Genomic DNA, 15,545 nt, shown 5'->3' on the forward strand with positions numbered 1-15,545 from the left:
ACACACACACACACACACACACACACACACCATCATCCTCCATTCACACAGTCCTGGTCAGATAGTGCAGCAGCGGCAACCAAACTGAAAGAAAGCCTCACTGTTCCCTCTCAGCATCACTAGACCATGGAGGTTTCTCCAACACAACTCAATGATGATGAGGACATCTGTGTCCCTCACACACACACACACACACTATCTACACAAGAAGGACATTCTTCTGGACGCCATGGTCGTGTCTCAACAGAAACTAAGTAGATCGTCCGCACACTGGAGACTCCAAACAGACAAGGTTTATTAAAAAAACACTGGTGGGTCGAAACGTTGCGTGTTTTTTAAATAAACCTTGTTGGTTTGGAGTCTCCAGTGCGCGGACATCTACTTTCTTACTTCACTTTCTATATCACTGTTATGGAACTGCACTTTTTACTCTACCTGCAATAGACCCCGCCCCATCTTGAATGTATTGTTTTTGTTGTTGTTGTTACTGTTTTTGGTGGGTTGTTTCTGTTTCTGTTCTTTTTACCTAGCATGGAGCCGACTAACATTTCACTGCATTTTATGTATGTGACAAATACAATCTGAATCTGAATCTGTTCCAATGGATGTGTCCTGCACCTGGCCCCAGTGAGGTGGGATGTGTCCTGCACCTACTTGACCTACACTCGTGTCCCAACAGAAGACGGCAGGAAGACAACAACAACACGGCTCAGCCTCTGGGCGGGACACCATCCCCACGGCTGCTGGACGTCCAGACAGCCCTCTCACTCTAAGCACCGCCGCCAGCACAGCAGCGCCATAACGAGGGTCTGGCCGTTAAATAGGGGGGTCTAGACAGGGCCAGAGGGTGGGTGCCACTGCCACCCCTCCTGTCTCCAACAGCCAGCCCAACCTTGAGACTGTAGACGAGGGGTGGAAAAAACACAGCCACAGGGTTCGGACTCCATGTGGCCTGTGTTTCTGTCTGTGTGTGTGTGTGTGTGTTGACGTGTGTGTGGGGGGGGGGAGGTCTGTTTGTGGGTTGACCACGCATGACAATGACAAGGCCACGCCTTTCACTGTTGGGTCTTTTCGCAGAGACAGACCTGAAATTTACATCCAAATTGAGGGCTGTGTCAGTGTCATGGGCTTGGGCTGATTACCACCTATGGTAGTCTCAGCTTGAGGGATCACTTCTGCAGTCATGGTCTGCGTACACCAACAGATGACTACATGGCCCTATATGCACAAAGTTTATTTTCAAAGTCAGAGAAGATTTTTTTTCTTTTTAAATCATATCACACCTCAAGTTACCCTCGGGGGTAAATTGGGTAGAGTTTGGTAGGGCTCTGGTGACGCGGGAGTCTTGTAAAGTCTTGCTCGACACCCCCCACCCCCCTCACACACACACACACCCCCTCCCACGCCCGGCCCCCCATCTTGTAAAAACAATCCCAGCTGTTACTGCCTCAGCAAATGCTTACCTAGACATTTCCTTGGACTGCAATTTGAACCCGAGGCAGTTGAAGATGAGGAAAACACACACACACACACACACACACAAACACACATATCCATCGGCGTTCAGCGGCGGGACCTTTTCAAAGGTATCTCACCATATAATCAAGGGAACCGTTCCGGATTAGCCTCGGGCTAAACCCCAGGAATCAAAGGGGTGATTATTTTCCTATAAGTGGCGGTGCAGCGAAGGCCTTCTGACCACACTCAGGGCCCCAGACAACACAAGTGAGAGCCCAGGGGGGGAGAGCTAAAGCGGTCAGCTCCGTCACAGAGGACACAGAGCAGTGGTGTAGTCTAGTTAGCTGTAGTGGGCATACTGTAATGGACTTACAGTGAGGAGAAAATGTATTTGATACCATGCTAAAGTTGCCTAAAAAGAGGAATATAAAATCGTCATTTGACAATTGATCTTAATGTCTTAATTCAAAAATTGAGTAAAAATAAAACCGCTAAGTACGCCAATTTTCTTTGTGATGGAAGAATGTTTCGTAAATAAATAAATGTTCTTCCTAAATGCTAGGGGGAAGTAAGTATTTGACCCCCAATGTAACCCTATGGGAATTCAACACATAGGGTTAACATAGGGGCGGGCAGATTTTTATTTTTTAAGGCCAGCTATTTTATGGATTCAGGATATTATGCATCCTGATAAAGTTCCCTTGGCCGTTGGAATTAAGATAGCCCCACATCATTACATACCCTTTACCATAGCTAGAGATTGGCATGGTGCTTTTTCCAGTAGGCCTATTAGCCTGTTTGATGCTCATTGAGCTCAATGCAAATCAAACAGGCTAATAGGCCTACTGGAAAAAGCACCATGCCAATCTCTAGCTATGGTGAAGGGTATGTGATGATGTGGGGCTATTTTAATTTCAAAGGCCAAGGGAAATTTATCGGGATGCATAATATCCTAGATCCATGAAATAGCTGGCCTTTAAAAATAAAAATCTGCCTGCCCCTATGTTAACCCTATGTGTTAAATTCCCATAGGGTTACATAGGGGGTCAAATACTTCCTTCCCCTAGCATTTAAGGAAAACATTTATCTATTTACGATACATTCTTCAATCACAAAGAAAATTGGTGTCCTTGGCGGTTTGATTTGTACTAATTTTTTGAGTTAAGGCATTAAGATCAATTGTCAAATGATGATTTTATATTCCTGTTTTAGCAGGGTATCAAATACATGTGCTCCTCACTGTACTTTAGTTAGTTGTAGTGGGTGTACTGTGAGCAACACCAAATGTTAAAATTCCTATCCATGCCGATTTTAAGTGGGTATACTGAGATGGTGATTATTTTAAAGTGGGTATACTGCGTAGTCCCGCGTATCACGTAGACTACACCACTGGCACAGAGGACTTGTCTGGTGGAGCCGAGGAGATAGGAGTCCGTCGTCGCTCATTTCACAATCCACAAGTTCCCCAGCGCTTCTTTTTGACATCTTTGACAGGTACTTGTCGAGATGAAAAAAAAACAAAAAAAAGACGGCAATACTATTTATGTGGCTGCACAAAGAACTCATTTTAAGAAAAACTTTTGAGCATGCAACCAATCTTAGTGAAGATCTATCTATCTACATATATAAGTGTGAATTTACATACAGGTCACAATCTTTCATGCAAAGACTCCCTCTCTCACACACAAATTCACACACACACACACACACACACACATCTACCTGAGCTAAATGGAAGTGGTTGTTTTGGAGGTGGCCTAAGGTCAGATGGGTTGCTGTGGTCAGCTTAACTGAAACAGCCCAATTACTCCTTGAACAAAGCGCCTTTCACACAAATGGATAACACACACACACACAGACACACACACACCTTCTTGAATTTAAACCATCATTAATATTAAAAAAGAAAACTGATGAGTTCAGCATTTCTGGTACACTTCTCCAGCAGAATACAAATGAGTCTGTGAAATCTTTTGAAGAACTCACAGATAGCTGATCTTTAACTGTTGCTGTTACAACAAGCCGACAAGCCAAATCGAGTGCGAAAATGAAGTCAGAGGGTTTTTTCTCTCTCTTGTTTGCTTTTTTTGCGACCCGTTTAGTTTTTCATTATTTATGCCTAATTGGCCGTGAGCAGAGGCGTTGAAACAGACACTCCCCGGAGCCTTTGTGACAAAGTCTCCGCCGACAACAAACACGCTGTTCCATGCTAACGTCTCAAACAAGAGAAACTCCCCTTTTAACCCCAACCATATGATGCATGCCACTGTCGGGCAAATGAGGTGAACCGCAACCTCCCCCGGGGTCAAAGTTCACGCTTAACCTCCAGGAGCCTCCTTTAGGTCTTTAGCGACAACCCTCACTTGATAAGAACAGTACTCAGCGCTAGTGCAATGAAGTTATTTTATACTATCACATAAATGATCATTCTATCCTATACAGCTTTTGCTTCATGAGAGCCTACAGGGCCTACAGAGACAATGGCTGACTGGGCTGAGAGATTGAGAGAACCGCAAAAACGATTCTCTGGAAGACGGCGTGAAGCAAAACAAAAACATTTGAAGCGTCCTTCCAGTAACACTCGGCAGCCTGAGGCACTTCAACCACCCCCCCGACCCCCACACGCCCCGCCTAAAGCTACGCGGCGGGAACCTCCGACTCCACGCGATCAGACAAGAAGAACGCATAGCTCCGGGACAAGCTAAGCATTCATCTCCCCGACGCACAGCGCTCGGCAAGCGCTCGGTTCTGTAAATCTAGTGTTCCTTTAGGTCTCTCCATCTGCTCACTTCTCTCTTGCTGACAAATCACTGCACACATCCGTCTCGCCGGCCTTTAACGGACTCCCACGCACATGCTAAAGACATCGAGGACCTCATGTTGTTTTAAGGTTCCTGTGGTAGCATTAGTTTAGCAAATGGTGTAGAACTCTGATGAGATGTCAGAGACACCATACTCACTTGAAATACAGACAGAAGATTTGAACAGATTTTCTTGGCAAGAAGTTCGCTGGTTGTTTCCGGTCTACCTTATCTGTGTTTTGGCACTCAATCTACAAAATATGTCTTTGCAACTCTGAGCTCTTTTTTTTTAACCATAAGGCATTTATTTTGTAAATTTACCAGTCAATTTAATCTCAAGTGTGAGGTTTCTCTGGAAGGGGAAGTTTTTGTCAACCACAAAAACCTGTGCAATAGTGTAAATGTGTCATCTCCTTGTCTTGCTAAGATCTTTGTTTTCTATCCAGGGGAAACCCAGTGTTAGAGAGATAAAGATCATTTAGCCGAAAAAGAAAAGCAGACATTCTTCTACTCCCCCCTCCTCATTCCCCCCCCCCCCCACCACCACCTCCAAAACCACACAGTGGCCGCCGCCATGCGCTATTTCCATCTCGACTTCATCATGACGGCAGAAATCAATAAATAAAAGCCAGGGGCCGAGTGCACGCCGGGGCTCTGGGGCTGTAAACACTCTCGGGAGGAGGTGCCAGCCGCGTTTGCTGAATGGCCGGCAGTCACCCCCGTCCACCCCGGGAGCTGAGCTGGCAGGTGGCGAAAGGCGGCGTGTTTCCCACCTTCCTTCCAGCGCTGCCCCCTCGGCTGGCATGGCCTGAATGACCCCTCAGTCTGTGGTCGCCCTCCCACCACAGCCACCCGGCCAGAGGGGGAGCAAGAGGGACACGGGCAGAGGAGGAGGAGGGGACAGGCCGGGGAGGGTGGTGCGGCAGGGGTGGGGTCAGAGGGGGGGGGCTGGGTATGACCGGGCAGAGGGCTTGGGTGGAATGGTGATCCGAGCCAAACAGACCATGAGAGACCATGGGATGCCATTGTTCCCAAAGGGTGGTGAATGATGATCACCAAGAAGGTCTCTGCGTGATCTTAAACGACACACAAGACCAAACATAAGGATTGGTCATCACCGTCCACCACACACATAACTCATCCCACTAGACGGCCGCTGCATGCAGCCATCTCCTCTCCCGCTCAGTCAGCACCCCCACCTTGGATCACTATTGTGGCGGCAATAAAAAAAGATATTCAGGACAGACTTCCTCTCTTTCGCTTACTTCAAATGAATCTTTTATCTGAAATGGAGCTGCTCGGTCGATTCCCTCCTGGACCGAGGCTGCGCTTTAAGTGGAGAGGACAGACATCGCAGTGCGTGACTTGGCTTCATTCATTTTTCATGCCGAAAATTAGTGATTCTAATCTCAATGGGTACATGAAGGAGTCTCTGGGATGCTTTCCAGGTTGGGATAGACGTTCCCCCCCAAGATGGAGGAGGTGAGGTTATAGAAAAGATACTTACGCATATAAATATGGGCCGAAATTTCCATCATCAAACCATCAAACATATTTCAGAGATGTGCGCAATTGATAACTGTGTAGATAAGAATATTTTTTCAGGTGTGTTGCGACAGAAGATAAACAAATGATCTTGCATGACGTGCATGGCAGGTTGTAGTGTTAGCCACACACACAAGTGTTGACATGATGCATCTTTACGGTCTCTGTTTGGGTTAGCTGTGCTGAACAACAAACCCACATAGAGTCACCAAAAGAGATGCAGGGAAACAGCCAGCCAGTTAGTCACTCACACACACACACACACACACACACACACACACACACACACACACACACACACACACACACACACACACACACACACACACACACACACACAAACACAGACATGCACGCACACACACACACACACTCAGACAAACACTCAGACACACACACACTCAAGACACACACTCAGACATACACACACACACACGCACACACACACACAGATTTCACTTGGAAAAAGGCAATCACAGCCATTGAATTCTACAGGATGACATAATGGAATCCAGTGTCTGGCTCAGCTCAGCGCAGCACAGCACAGCGCGGGCTCTTACCTTGGTGCCTAATCTCATTAACTCCTCAGCAGCACACTGTGGCCCAGGGGTCCTGCCGAGGCCCCAGCCCAACAATGCTCTCTGTTCTGTCCTGTCCTGTCCTGTCCTGTCCTGTCCTGTCCTGTCCTGCTCTCTCTCACCAGAGGACCCACTGGGGCGACGGATCACAGCGGCGGCTGCACCCCCAGCGTCCTTCAGCTGCTTCGTCATCGCCACCAAAGTGGCCACCGCTGCCACCTCCGCACTCTCACCTCGAGCCCTGACCTTGCACCTTCTACCCTCTTCACACACACACACACACACACACACACACACACACACACACACACACACACACACACACACACACACACACACACACACACACACACACACACACACACACACACACACACACACACACACACACACACACACACACACACACACACACACACACAGTACTGCCCTGCCCTGGCACAGTGTAGATGGGTCTGTCTGATGCCTGTGTTCCTTGGAGGGGGGGGGGGGGGGGGGCACTGCAGCAGCACTGTTCCTGGACAACAGCCACGGAACTGACTCTCACACAGTCTCCCCATCTGTGGTTTTCCCCCTCGCCGCTTCCAGTGAGGACACACACACACACACACACACACAGAAAGGAAAAGAGAGAGAGAGAGAGAGAGAGAGAGAGATACAGAGAGAGAGAGAGAGATACAGAGAGAGTCAGAGAGAGACAGAGAGAGAAACACATACACACACCAGAAGTTCTTCCCAGGACCACCACATTTTTTGCGTGTGTGTGTGTGTGTGTGTGTGTGTGTGTGTGTGTGTGTATGTGTTTGGGGAGGGGGGGGGGGGTGGGGGGTGCTGGACAGACTGGGATCCAGGTCAGATTATTAAAAGCATGCCGGCCACATTCTGGAGGGGGTGGGGGTGGAGGGGGGGGGGGGAGACTTCCAGCTGCGGTGGTTGTGGCAATTTGAATCAGTAATAGGACCGATTTTGAGGGAGACGAAGAGACAGGGAAAAGAAACAGAAGGTGTGTGTGTATGCGTGTCTGTGTCTGTGTGTGTGTGTGTGTGTGTGTGTGTGTGTGTGTGTGTGGCAGGGGGGTGGTGGTGAGAACGGATCTCACACATTTGTGAGGACGTGGAGTGCCTAGGTGTTGGGAATTCATATGGCATCAAGCGTGTCTACTGTATCACATCTGCTGCACACATGCTTCAAACAGTGAGTCCTGTCCTGAAGTCAGAGTCAAAGGAGCAGATCAGGGAGGGAGCTAGTTTTGCATTCTTTTACAATTCCACCGATGGGTTTTCAGCGCAAACTCTCAATAACCACTAGTCTGATTTTATTATCCATGAAACCAGGTTTGTTATGCTGACTGATGAGTGATGATGACAGCTAATCCCAAATGAAATGGAGGTTTGTTGATAAGAACCAAAAAAAAAACTTTTGGATGTATTCTTCTACACGGTCCAGCCAACTCTGTGGAAAAATGATTCTCTCATAGATCCAGGTCTCTTGGATCTTAAAAAAACAATACCAGGTGGTGAATATTTTTTCTCTCCCTCTTGCTTTTCTCAGGTTTCTACAATGCCCTTGACCTCACCATGGAAATTTTTTTTTTTCCTCACTGCAGTGATTTTTTAATTTACATCAGAGAGATAACACATTGCAGGACTGAACGTGTGTGTGTGATGAAAACAAAAATAACTACAGTGTGACTGTTCAAATAACACAACATTAATGCTATCTTATTCCTCTGTTTGAACAGGCTTCTGTCACTTTGCTCAGAGTTAAAAGGACACCATTGCGTAATAACGCTAACAGGCCCAGTTTTTTTTGATGAGCACACATACAAGCAGCAACACGGTGAACTTTACATTGTCGGCAAACACTGTCAGGCACAGCTGTGCGTTGTCCTGAGAGAGAGAGAGAGAGAAAGAGAGAAAGAGAGAGAGAGAAAGAGAGCCTCCCACAATGATCCCGTCGCAGACGGAAAAGCAGTCATTTCTGACCACATGCTTCAGTTTCCCTTCCTTATGGAGCAAAGTCCTAAAACAGACACCCACTTCAGAGAGAGAGAGAGAGAGAGAGAATGAGAGAGAATGAGAGAATGAGAGAATGAGAGAGAAAATGAGAGAGAGAATGAGAGAGAGAGAGAGAGACGCATCCAATTGTGCCTCTCACACACCGCCTCTTATGAAAGTGCCCAAAAACCATGAATTACAACCAACCCTTCCGCGGTGTGTTCCCCTCACCCCACTGACCCCCTGACTAGATCTTCAACTTTCCCAGCGGTGACGCTGGTCGCGCGTGACGACAGCAGCCACTCTGTTTAGAGTGAGAGGGTCTAAACTTTTTGTTTACGCCGTCTGCGGATGAGGACACTAGAGTTCTGAGTGCGTTCAAAACTGCTGCAACGCATCATCTCAGAGATACAACGACGAGAGCAGCTATTCAGCCCAGGCAGTGACGCATCCTCACTCACCCTTTAACCCACTCGGCGCTTAACAATCCACTTCAGGCAACCGTGTACATCTGAGAGCCACGGATGGGTGACGCTTCTCAAACGTATCAACAGGGCTTAGTAAACTTCCCCTCAGTAACACTTGGAAGACCTCATCTGTGTGTGATATCAATGTTCCTGGAGATTATTTTTTTTTCCGGGTCAATTTGTATGATCTGCATGACATACAAATTTGGTGGTTCCCCCCTCCACCCACCCACACACACACACACACACACACAATGCGGGGCAAATGTTGAAATTAACAGCCTTGGTGCTTTCAATTGCAAATGAGAACAAGGCGGAAGGGGGGGGACATAGGGAACGAAAAAGGCTTGGATAGAGGAAAGGGAAGGCCACTACAGAATCTGCGCGTATCAGAGAGCGGAATCTTGGGTTCTGGTTTAGCACACTTATCAGGTCTCCATCAAGCCAACCTTTTTGAATAGAGATGTGCCGTACATTAACTGGAGACTACCTAAAAAGTTCTCCCATAGGATACCCAACACTTTAGCGTAGCTTACAGATGGACCCATTCCACACCAAACACACTAAGACTTGCCATAGAGGCAGTTTGAACTGTGAGCCACCAGCGTTTGTCCAGATAGACAAGAGAGAAGAAGAAAGTTTGCTCAAGAGAAGTCACACAGTAGTTATGTCAAGAATATTCTCTCATCTGTAGAAGAAAGACTCCCAAATCAGTAGCATCAATTTCAGGAAAGTGCAAGCATCATCATCATCATCATCATTTATTATCATTTAAATGTTAGTTCATTGCCTTAGAGCTTGTGTCCTATTTTCATTTAGTTTTAAATTACATCAAACACAAGCATTCTGAAATATGAATAAGGACGACCATGGCAAAGCCCATGAATTAAACATGGAGCAATAGAACCAGAAGGGATCATGCATCCCTAAATGGATGGTATCAGTCAACGTGCCATTGAAGAGTGATGTTTACACATTTAGGTAGACATAATATTAACGTAGATTGATGCGGAGTTGGACAATGCCTTACAAAGGCTTTTTTTTTTTTTTTTTTTACCCAAATAACGTGCGCCAGGTGTAGACTGAGCATCCCCATGCTATTACTTTGTTGTGATTGACCGGTATTCTCTTCCTGTCTGCGATGGACTACATCTACGTCACTTTGGATAACGACAAAAGCAGCTGGCAAACAAGTAAATAGCGTGTACTGCTAGGAAATAACACTTTGTTGTGCTATAATGGGAAATCTCGGCTAAGAAGAAAGTGTAATCTATTTTGACAATATGTGGGGTCGTGACAAAGTTTTCCATGAATGACAACAATGTATTGCTTCTATCAATGTTGAAAAGCAACTCAACATGTAAACCAATGATTACTGCATCATCACATCTGTTCACATTAGAGATAAATACTCGATGTCCACGTTTTTTCAATCATTTCAGAACACAGCAAAACTTTTGGTATTCTGGTGACAACAGGGTCGTAGGCTATCCAACAAAAACATAGCGCTTGGTGACACTGAAAAGTAACAGCTGAGCTTGAAAGTCTGCTGAACTGTCATCTTTTGAGTATTCATGGTAACTCCTGATATTGGTTAAGTAACGGCGATGAAAAAAAGAACGGTAAATAGCGTAAGAAAATACTGATAGCCTACTGTTTTCCGTTTAGTGCTTTTTGGATCTCTGTTCGCTTCGCTGCTGTCATCCACAATAGACATGCCAACTGGCCGCAGAGTCGCAAACAGTCAACAGCGTTTCGTGGCATGTCCAAAATCCACGTATTAATAGGCAGACTTACCAGCTTTACATGGATCCTTGTAGTCGATTGCCTCTGAAGAAGCTGAAGGCTCCACATAGTAGCTTGGCTCCAAAACGTCCAAATCGATCGCTAATATCAAGCGAAGGCTGAATAGAAGAAACAAACACCTCGTTGTGAGATCCATGATTCTGAAGTCGGGAATACAGCGAAAGAACAGAAATAGAGAGGTAAAGAGGAGGATGAGCGAGAGAGAGAGGGAGAGAGAGAGAGGGAGAGAGAGAGGAGAGAGAAAAATGGGAGGTTTGGGGGGAAATGAGATCTCTCTTGAGGGCGGGTTTAAACACACAGCTCTGCCTCCCTACAATGTCTTGATTCTGGGGCAGAGATTTGCTCTTTCACTCGGGCTCTGGGCCAGTGCATAGCTTGCAAACTTTGCAAAACGGAGACCATGGAACATCTCACACGGCGTCGATACATCTTCTGGGGGTGTTAAGACTGTAACGTAGGCTGTAGTTCAAAGACCGACGTAAGATGCTGCGTGCACTGAAACATTGTCGCTGACAATATAATATAATACAATTGAATAAACTAAAATAAATACAGATGTCCTGTATTTTATTTCGACACATGAAATGATCAAGGCGTTAAATACAAAGTGGTGCGTAATATTTGTCTATCATATCTTAGGCCTAGAAAGGTTCAGCGTCTCACCAACAAACATTTCTGCTGTGCTTCGTTTTGGGGACCCAGAGAAAATTGTCAGCTGGAAAGAGTTAATCAAATGGGCTTTGTTCAGCTGACGAAGACGCAGTTGTCCAGCCTTCTATGGTGGTGGTGGGCCTTCTACTGTTATGTCAGTGAGAGACGAGTAGTGCTAGTCAGCTTAGAGGAAACCTCTGTATTTGGGTGGTTGACGTTTTAGGCCGAAAAAAAGTTTTTGAAAAAAAATTCAGATATTATGCATGGAAATCACTTAGTTATGTTGTACTGACTCTCCCATTCCCAAAATATGTATGATCTTTTAGAATTTGTATTGGAATTCATATTTATTCACTAATGTCTTGTGTTAGTGGCTAAAATTATCATATGGTGTGACATGAAAGTTATTGTGTGTAAAACTATAATGTGGTATATATTTTTTATGTGAGTCAGTGTATCATAATCTTCTATCTTTACTTCATCAAGATCTAGCATTTCCTTGTGGAAATGTATTATATTTTACAGTATATTTACTCATCAATACACAAAGTAAGGCATTTCTCCCTAATCTTTCAATAAACTTCATATTAATTTGGACATATCTTGATACAAAAGAAATGAAATGCATACAATGTTTGCTGACCCTATTTCCTATCTGTTACATTCAGATTTGTATAATTTAGACTCCGAAAGCCTTTTTATTTGCATAATTTCTTGATGTTTCTTGATGTCACACCAAATGATATGGTGTCACACCATATGATAAATTACACCAAATAACAATCTGTTAACGCAAAAATGTGAATATATGCATTTCACAAACAATAAATCACAGTTTAAGACAAATATATCACATAAAGGATCACTGTTAAAAACTCAGAACTTTGTAAAACAGAATTCCACCAGATATTGTATAGCACTTGGGTAATAGGTGCCACATATTAAATAATAAATGTCAACAAAATGTTAAATATGTTAAAATATGTATAACACTAAACTATTAAATAAACATATCTTTGAAAAAAACATTATTTATGTAGGAAAATACAGATTATATCATATAGTGTGACAAAAAAATCATATGGTGTGACAGCAAAACCCCATCACACTATATGATATGGGGTCACTCCATATGAGGTTTCATGCACTTAGCAGAACAATGAGTCTTGAGGCTACATGCTAGGACCAAAATCATATGCTCACTTTAACATGGTAACATAGATGTAAAGGTAATTTTGACCAAAAAACTATTTACTTTTGAAATGTTCCTGAAAAATGGGTCACACCAAAAGACAGCGAAAAGTGGAACTGAGATAGGAGTGCTGGAAATACTTGATTTATTGAAAGAAATATGAGAGATAACTCAACACGTAAACTTTCAATGTCCTTCTGAGAAGTTATTATACTTCCTGAATGAGGAAGGATCCCCTATCCCTAAAGGTCTCCACACAATTGCACATTTAAAAAACATAATTTAGGGTCACACCATATGATATTGATTTTTGGGACAAAATGTTTTTGTTTATGGCTTGTTCAAAAATATTATGCCTGGACTTTAAACACTACAGACTTACAAGTAGACATCTTTAGTATTCATTGTATTTAAGTAATGGGAAAATATATTAATTAGATTTTTTTTATTCAAAATCAAACTTTGTGAAATGGGCTCGGGACAGTCACGCCATATGAGCTTTTCCTGGTTTGGCTGAAAATTTTGAGAAATAGGAATATGACTGGCATGAATGGTCCATATGTTCATATAAAGCAGGTTTTTCTGAACAATATAACCACATTTATTTGCAGATTAGACATTTCTTTACTTCAGTTTGACACTCTGGACCAAAAAAAGGCCATGTCATGTCAACCACCCACTTGCTCAATGGTGAAATAGGGATATTAAATAACAACTAGGTATAAGCAACTCTTTACAAGAGTACTTAAACGACTTTGAACATAGATAAAAATAACTTAGGTAAAAAGAAAAGGCATGAATAGATTGGTTAAACCATGCTTTAATCTGTTTTATTCTGTCGCTGGAGTTGTCTTTACGCGCGACGATGTGGAGCTCTGTCTCTGAGGCACGTTTGTCACGGTATGATTCACGTGAAGCATCAGTCTGTGGCCTTTTGGCGATGCTCCCCTTGAGTTTGTTACTATAGAAACCTCCCACACTGTCGTAAGACTGGATACGAGTTAATCTAAACAGGATTGTTGTTGTTTTCTGTCTGACACTTGTTAAATTATGCTTTGCCATGTGTGAACCATGAACGATTAGCCTATATAGGGTAGCCTACATAAACTGCAGTTGCCTCAGGTTTTTAAAGTAACCTTGACCTTTATATGTTTGTTAATAATGGTAAAAGGCATTTCTCTGAAGAGTCATAAACTACCAGCACCTGGTATTTTAGTTATTCTTACTCGTATAAGCTATATGCAGATGTGCCTCTGTGTATTGAAAGATCTATGTGAAAGATGAGCATGTCCTTGTGTATGAAGACACGGTCTTTACTGGGCCAAAATGATATGCTGTTTCACAAAGGTATGATTACATGGCAGCTTGCAAGGAGCCAAAGACAGCAATCACTTTTTATGAACCCTGACTACAGTGTAACTACTCCTGACTACCATGTTGAAAGAAGAAGAATCACGACCAGCATTAAATAGGTTTCCTAGTTTATTTAATTGCAGGTCAGTGGTTTGTTGCAGGTCTACATAGTAGTGCTAGAATCCTACTGAAGCTAGTTTATGCTGATAATCCACCTGAGAGGTGGTTTCAGTCAGTTCAGGATATGGAACAATCCGGTGTCAAGAGTGCTGTAAAAATCAGTTATTACCCATCTGTACCATGCCATGTCTTTCATAGACTATGTCTATCCCAACTAAATCTGGTCCTTTGCCGTGTTTTTCCCACCAGGTTAGACGTTAAGCCAGCCTGAGACTGCTTGCAGAAGGTTAATTTACTTACAAAGCCTTGAAAATGGCTCCATTATACTGGTTATCTGCATGAAAGGCCCCCAAGCCAAGGGCAAACTCCACAGTGTAAGACATTTAATTAGGTAAGCTACATGAATTCCCTGCTTCAATAAATACAGTGCAGGTAACACTGTTCCCAAAGCACATGGGCCTGCCAATGTGCCAGCCATTACAAAGAGGCTTCTATACTGTTGATGTGAACATGTTGACCTAAACATAATTGCTAAAATACATTTTGCTGTTCATTTTCATTTACTATCATTCCCCACCAGTCAAATGGTTAAATGATTAGCAAATAATCTAATTGTGGTTAATGTGTTTGGTTACATCTTACTGTTTGGTTACTGGTTACTGACTGAAAGTCATGCACTTCATATATCATGATTCATGATGGAGGTGTTAAGCCATGAAATCTCTCCTCTAAATTGCTTTTCTCACATGGTTCAAACTAACTAATATGGAAATGCATATGGAATGTTGTACTGTATATGATGCTTATGAAAGTGTGCTCGATAAATGTTATGCCACAGCATGTGTAACTACACCATTACTCAGTGATGGATGATTGAGAGTTTGAAGCGCCACCTGTAGACAGCAAAAAGAACTGTCAGTGTTTTTTCATGATTATGAAATTCTGGAAAATGTTTTGAAATTCCAGGAGTTTATTCCAGATGGCACTACCACGAGAAAGATAACATTGTCCTCCTCTCTGATAATCGAATGGTACACTCACACACATCCCAGCTGTATTCTATGAAATATCCCATGCAGTGAATCACAAAAGTAGCCATATTCATGAGGGGCAACCACTGTTGTCTCAATTTGCCATTTATCAGATGGTCTTGTTTTATCTGATTTTAACAGTGAAACCAAAACGGTGAGAATATTTGTGTGCAATCTGGCATTAGACGATAACATTAGATAGCAGTTTGAACTCACCAAGCATGCCTTCTGTACCGAACAGCTTGAAGGTGCAGATAGAACGCCAATTTACTTCTTTTGTTCATCTTTCATACACACGGAACATTTTTTTATCTGATAATAGATGGTGTGCAATTAAATTTTAGATTCATGTCATGCTTTTAATGTACCAAATATCTCAAGGGGAGAGAGATTTCACCATTTTTTAAGCTGATGGATGCACAATACACAGTACTTCAGTATACACAACTGAGCATCCATTTAGTCTCATTAAAATTTAATGAGCTGTGTTGACATTTCATGTCACTTGCTGCGCCTCTACTCAAGTCAATTAGGTGGTATTCAACT

The 15,545-nt window shown here is 43.5% G+C and overlaps 1 protein-coding gene across 1 annotated transcript in view; it reads right to left on the reverse strand.

Moving 5' to 3' along the window:
* Positions 1-10,875, reverse strand: part of bmp1a (bone morphogenetic protein 1a) — a 53,009-nt gene extending 42,134 nt beyond the window's left edge. The window contains exon 1 of the mRNA XM_062542586.1: positions 10,644-10,875. Coding sequence (XP_062398570.1) covers positions 10,644-10,788 — 145 coding nt within the window. The 5' untranslated portion in view covers positions 10,789-10,875. The remainder of the gene's footprint in view (positions 1-10,643) is intronic.
* Positions 10,876-15,545: the final 4,670 nt, after the last annotated feature.

The sequence above is a fragment of the Sardina pilchardus genome, chromosome 8 (assembly GCF_963854185.1).
Source record: "Sardina pilchardus chromosome 8, fSarPil1.1, whole genome shotgun sequence".
NCBI lineage: Eukaryota > Metazoa > Chordata > Actinopteri > Clupeiformes > Clupeidae > Sardina > Sardina pilchardus.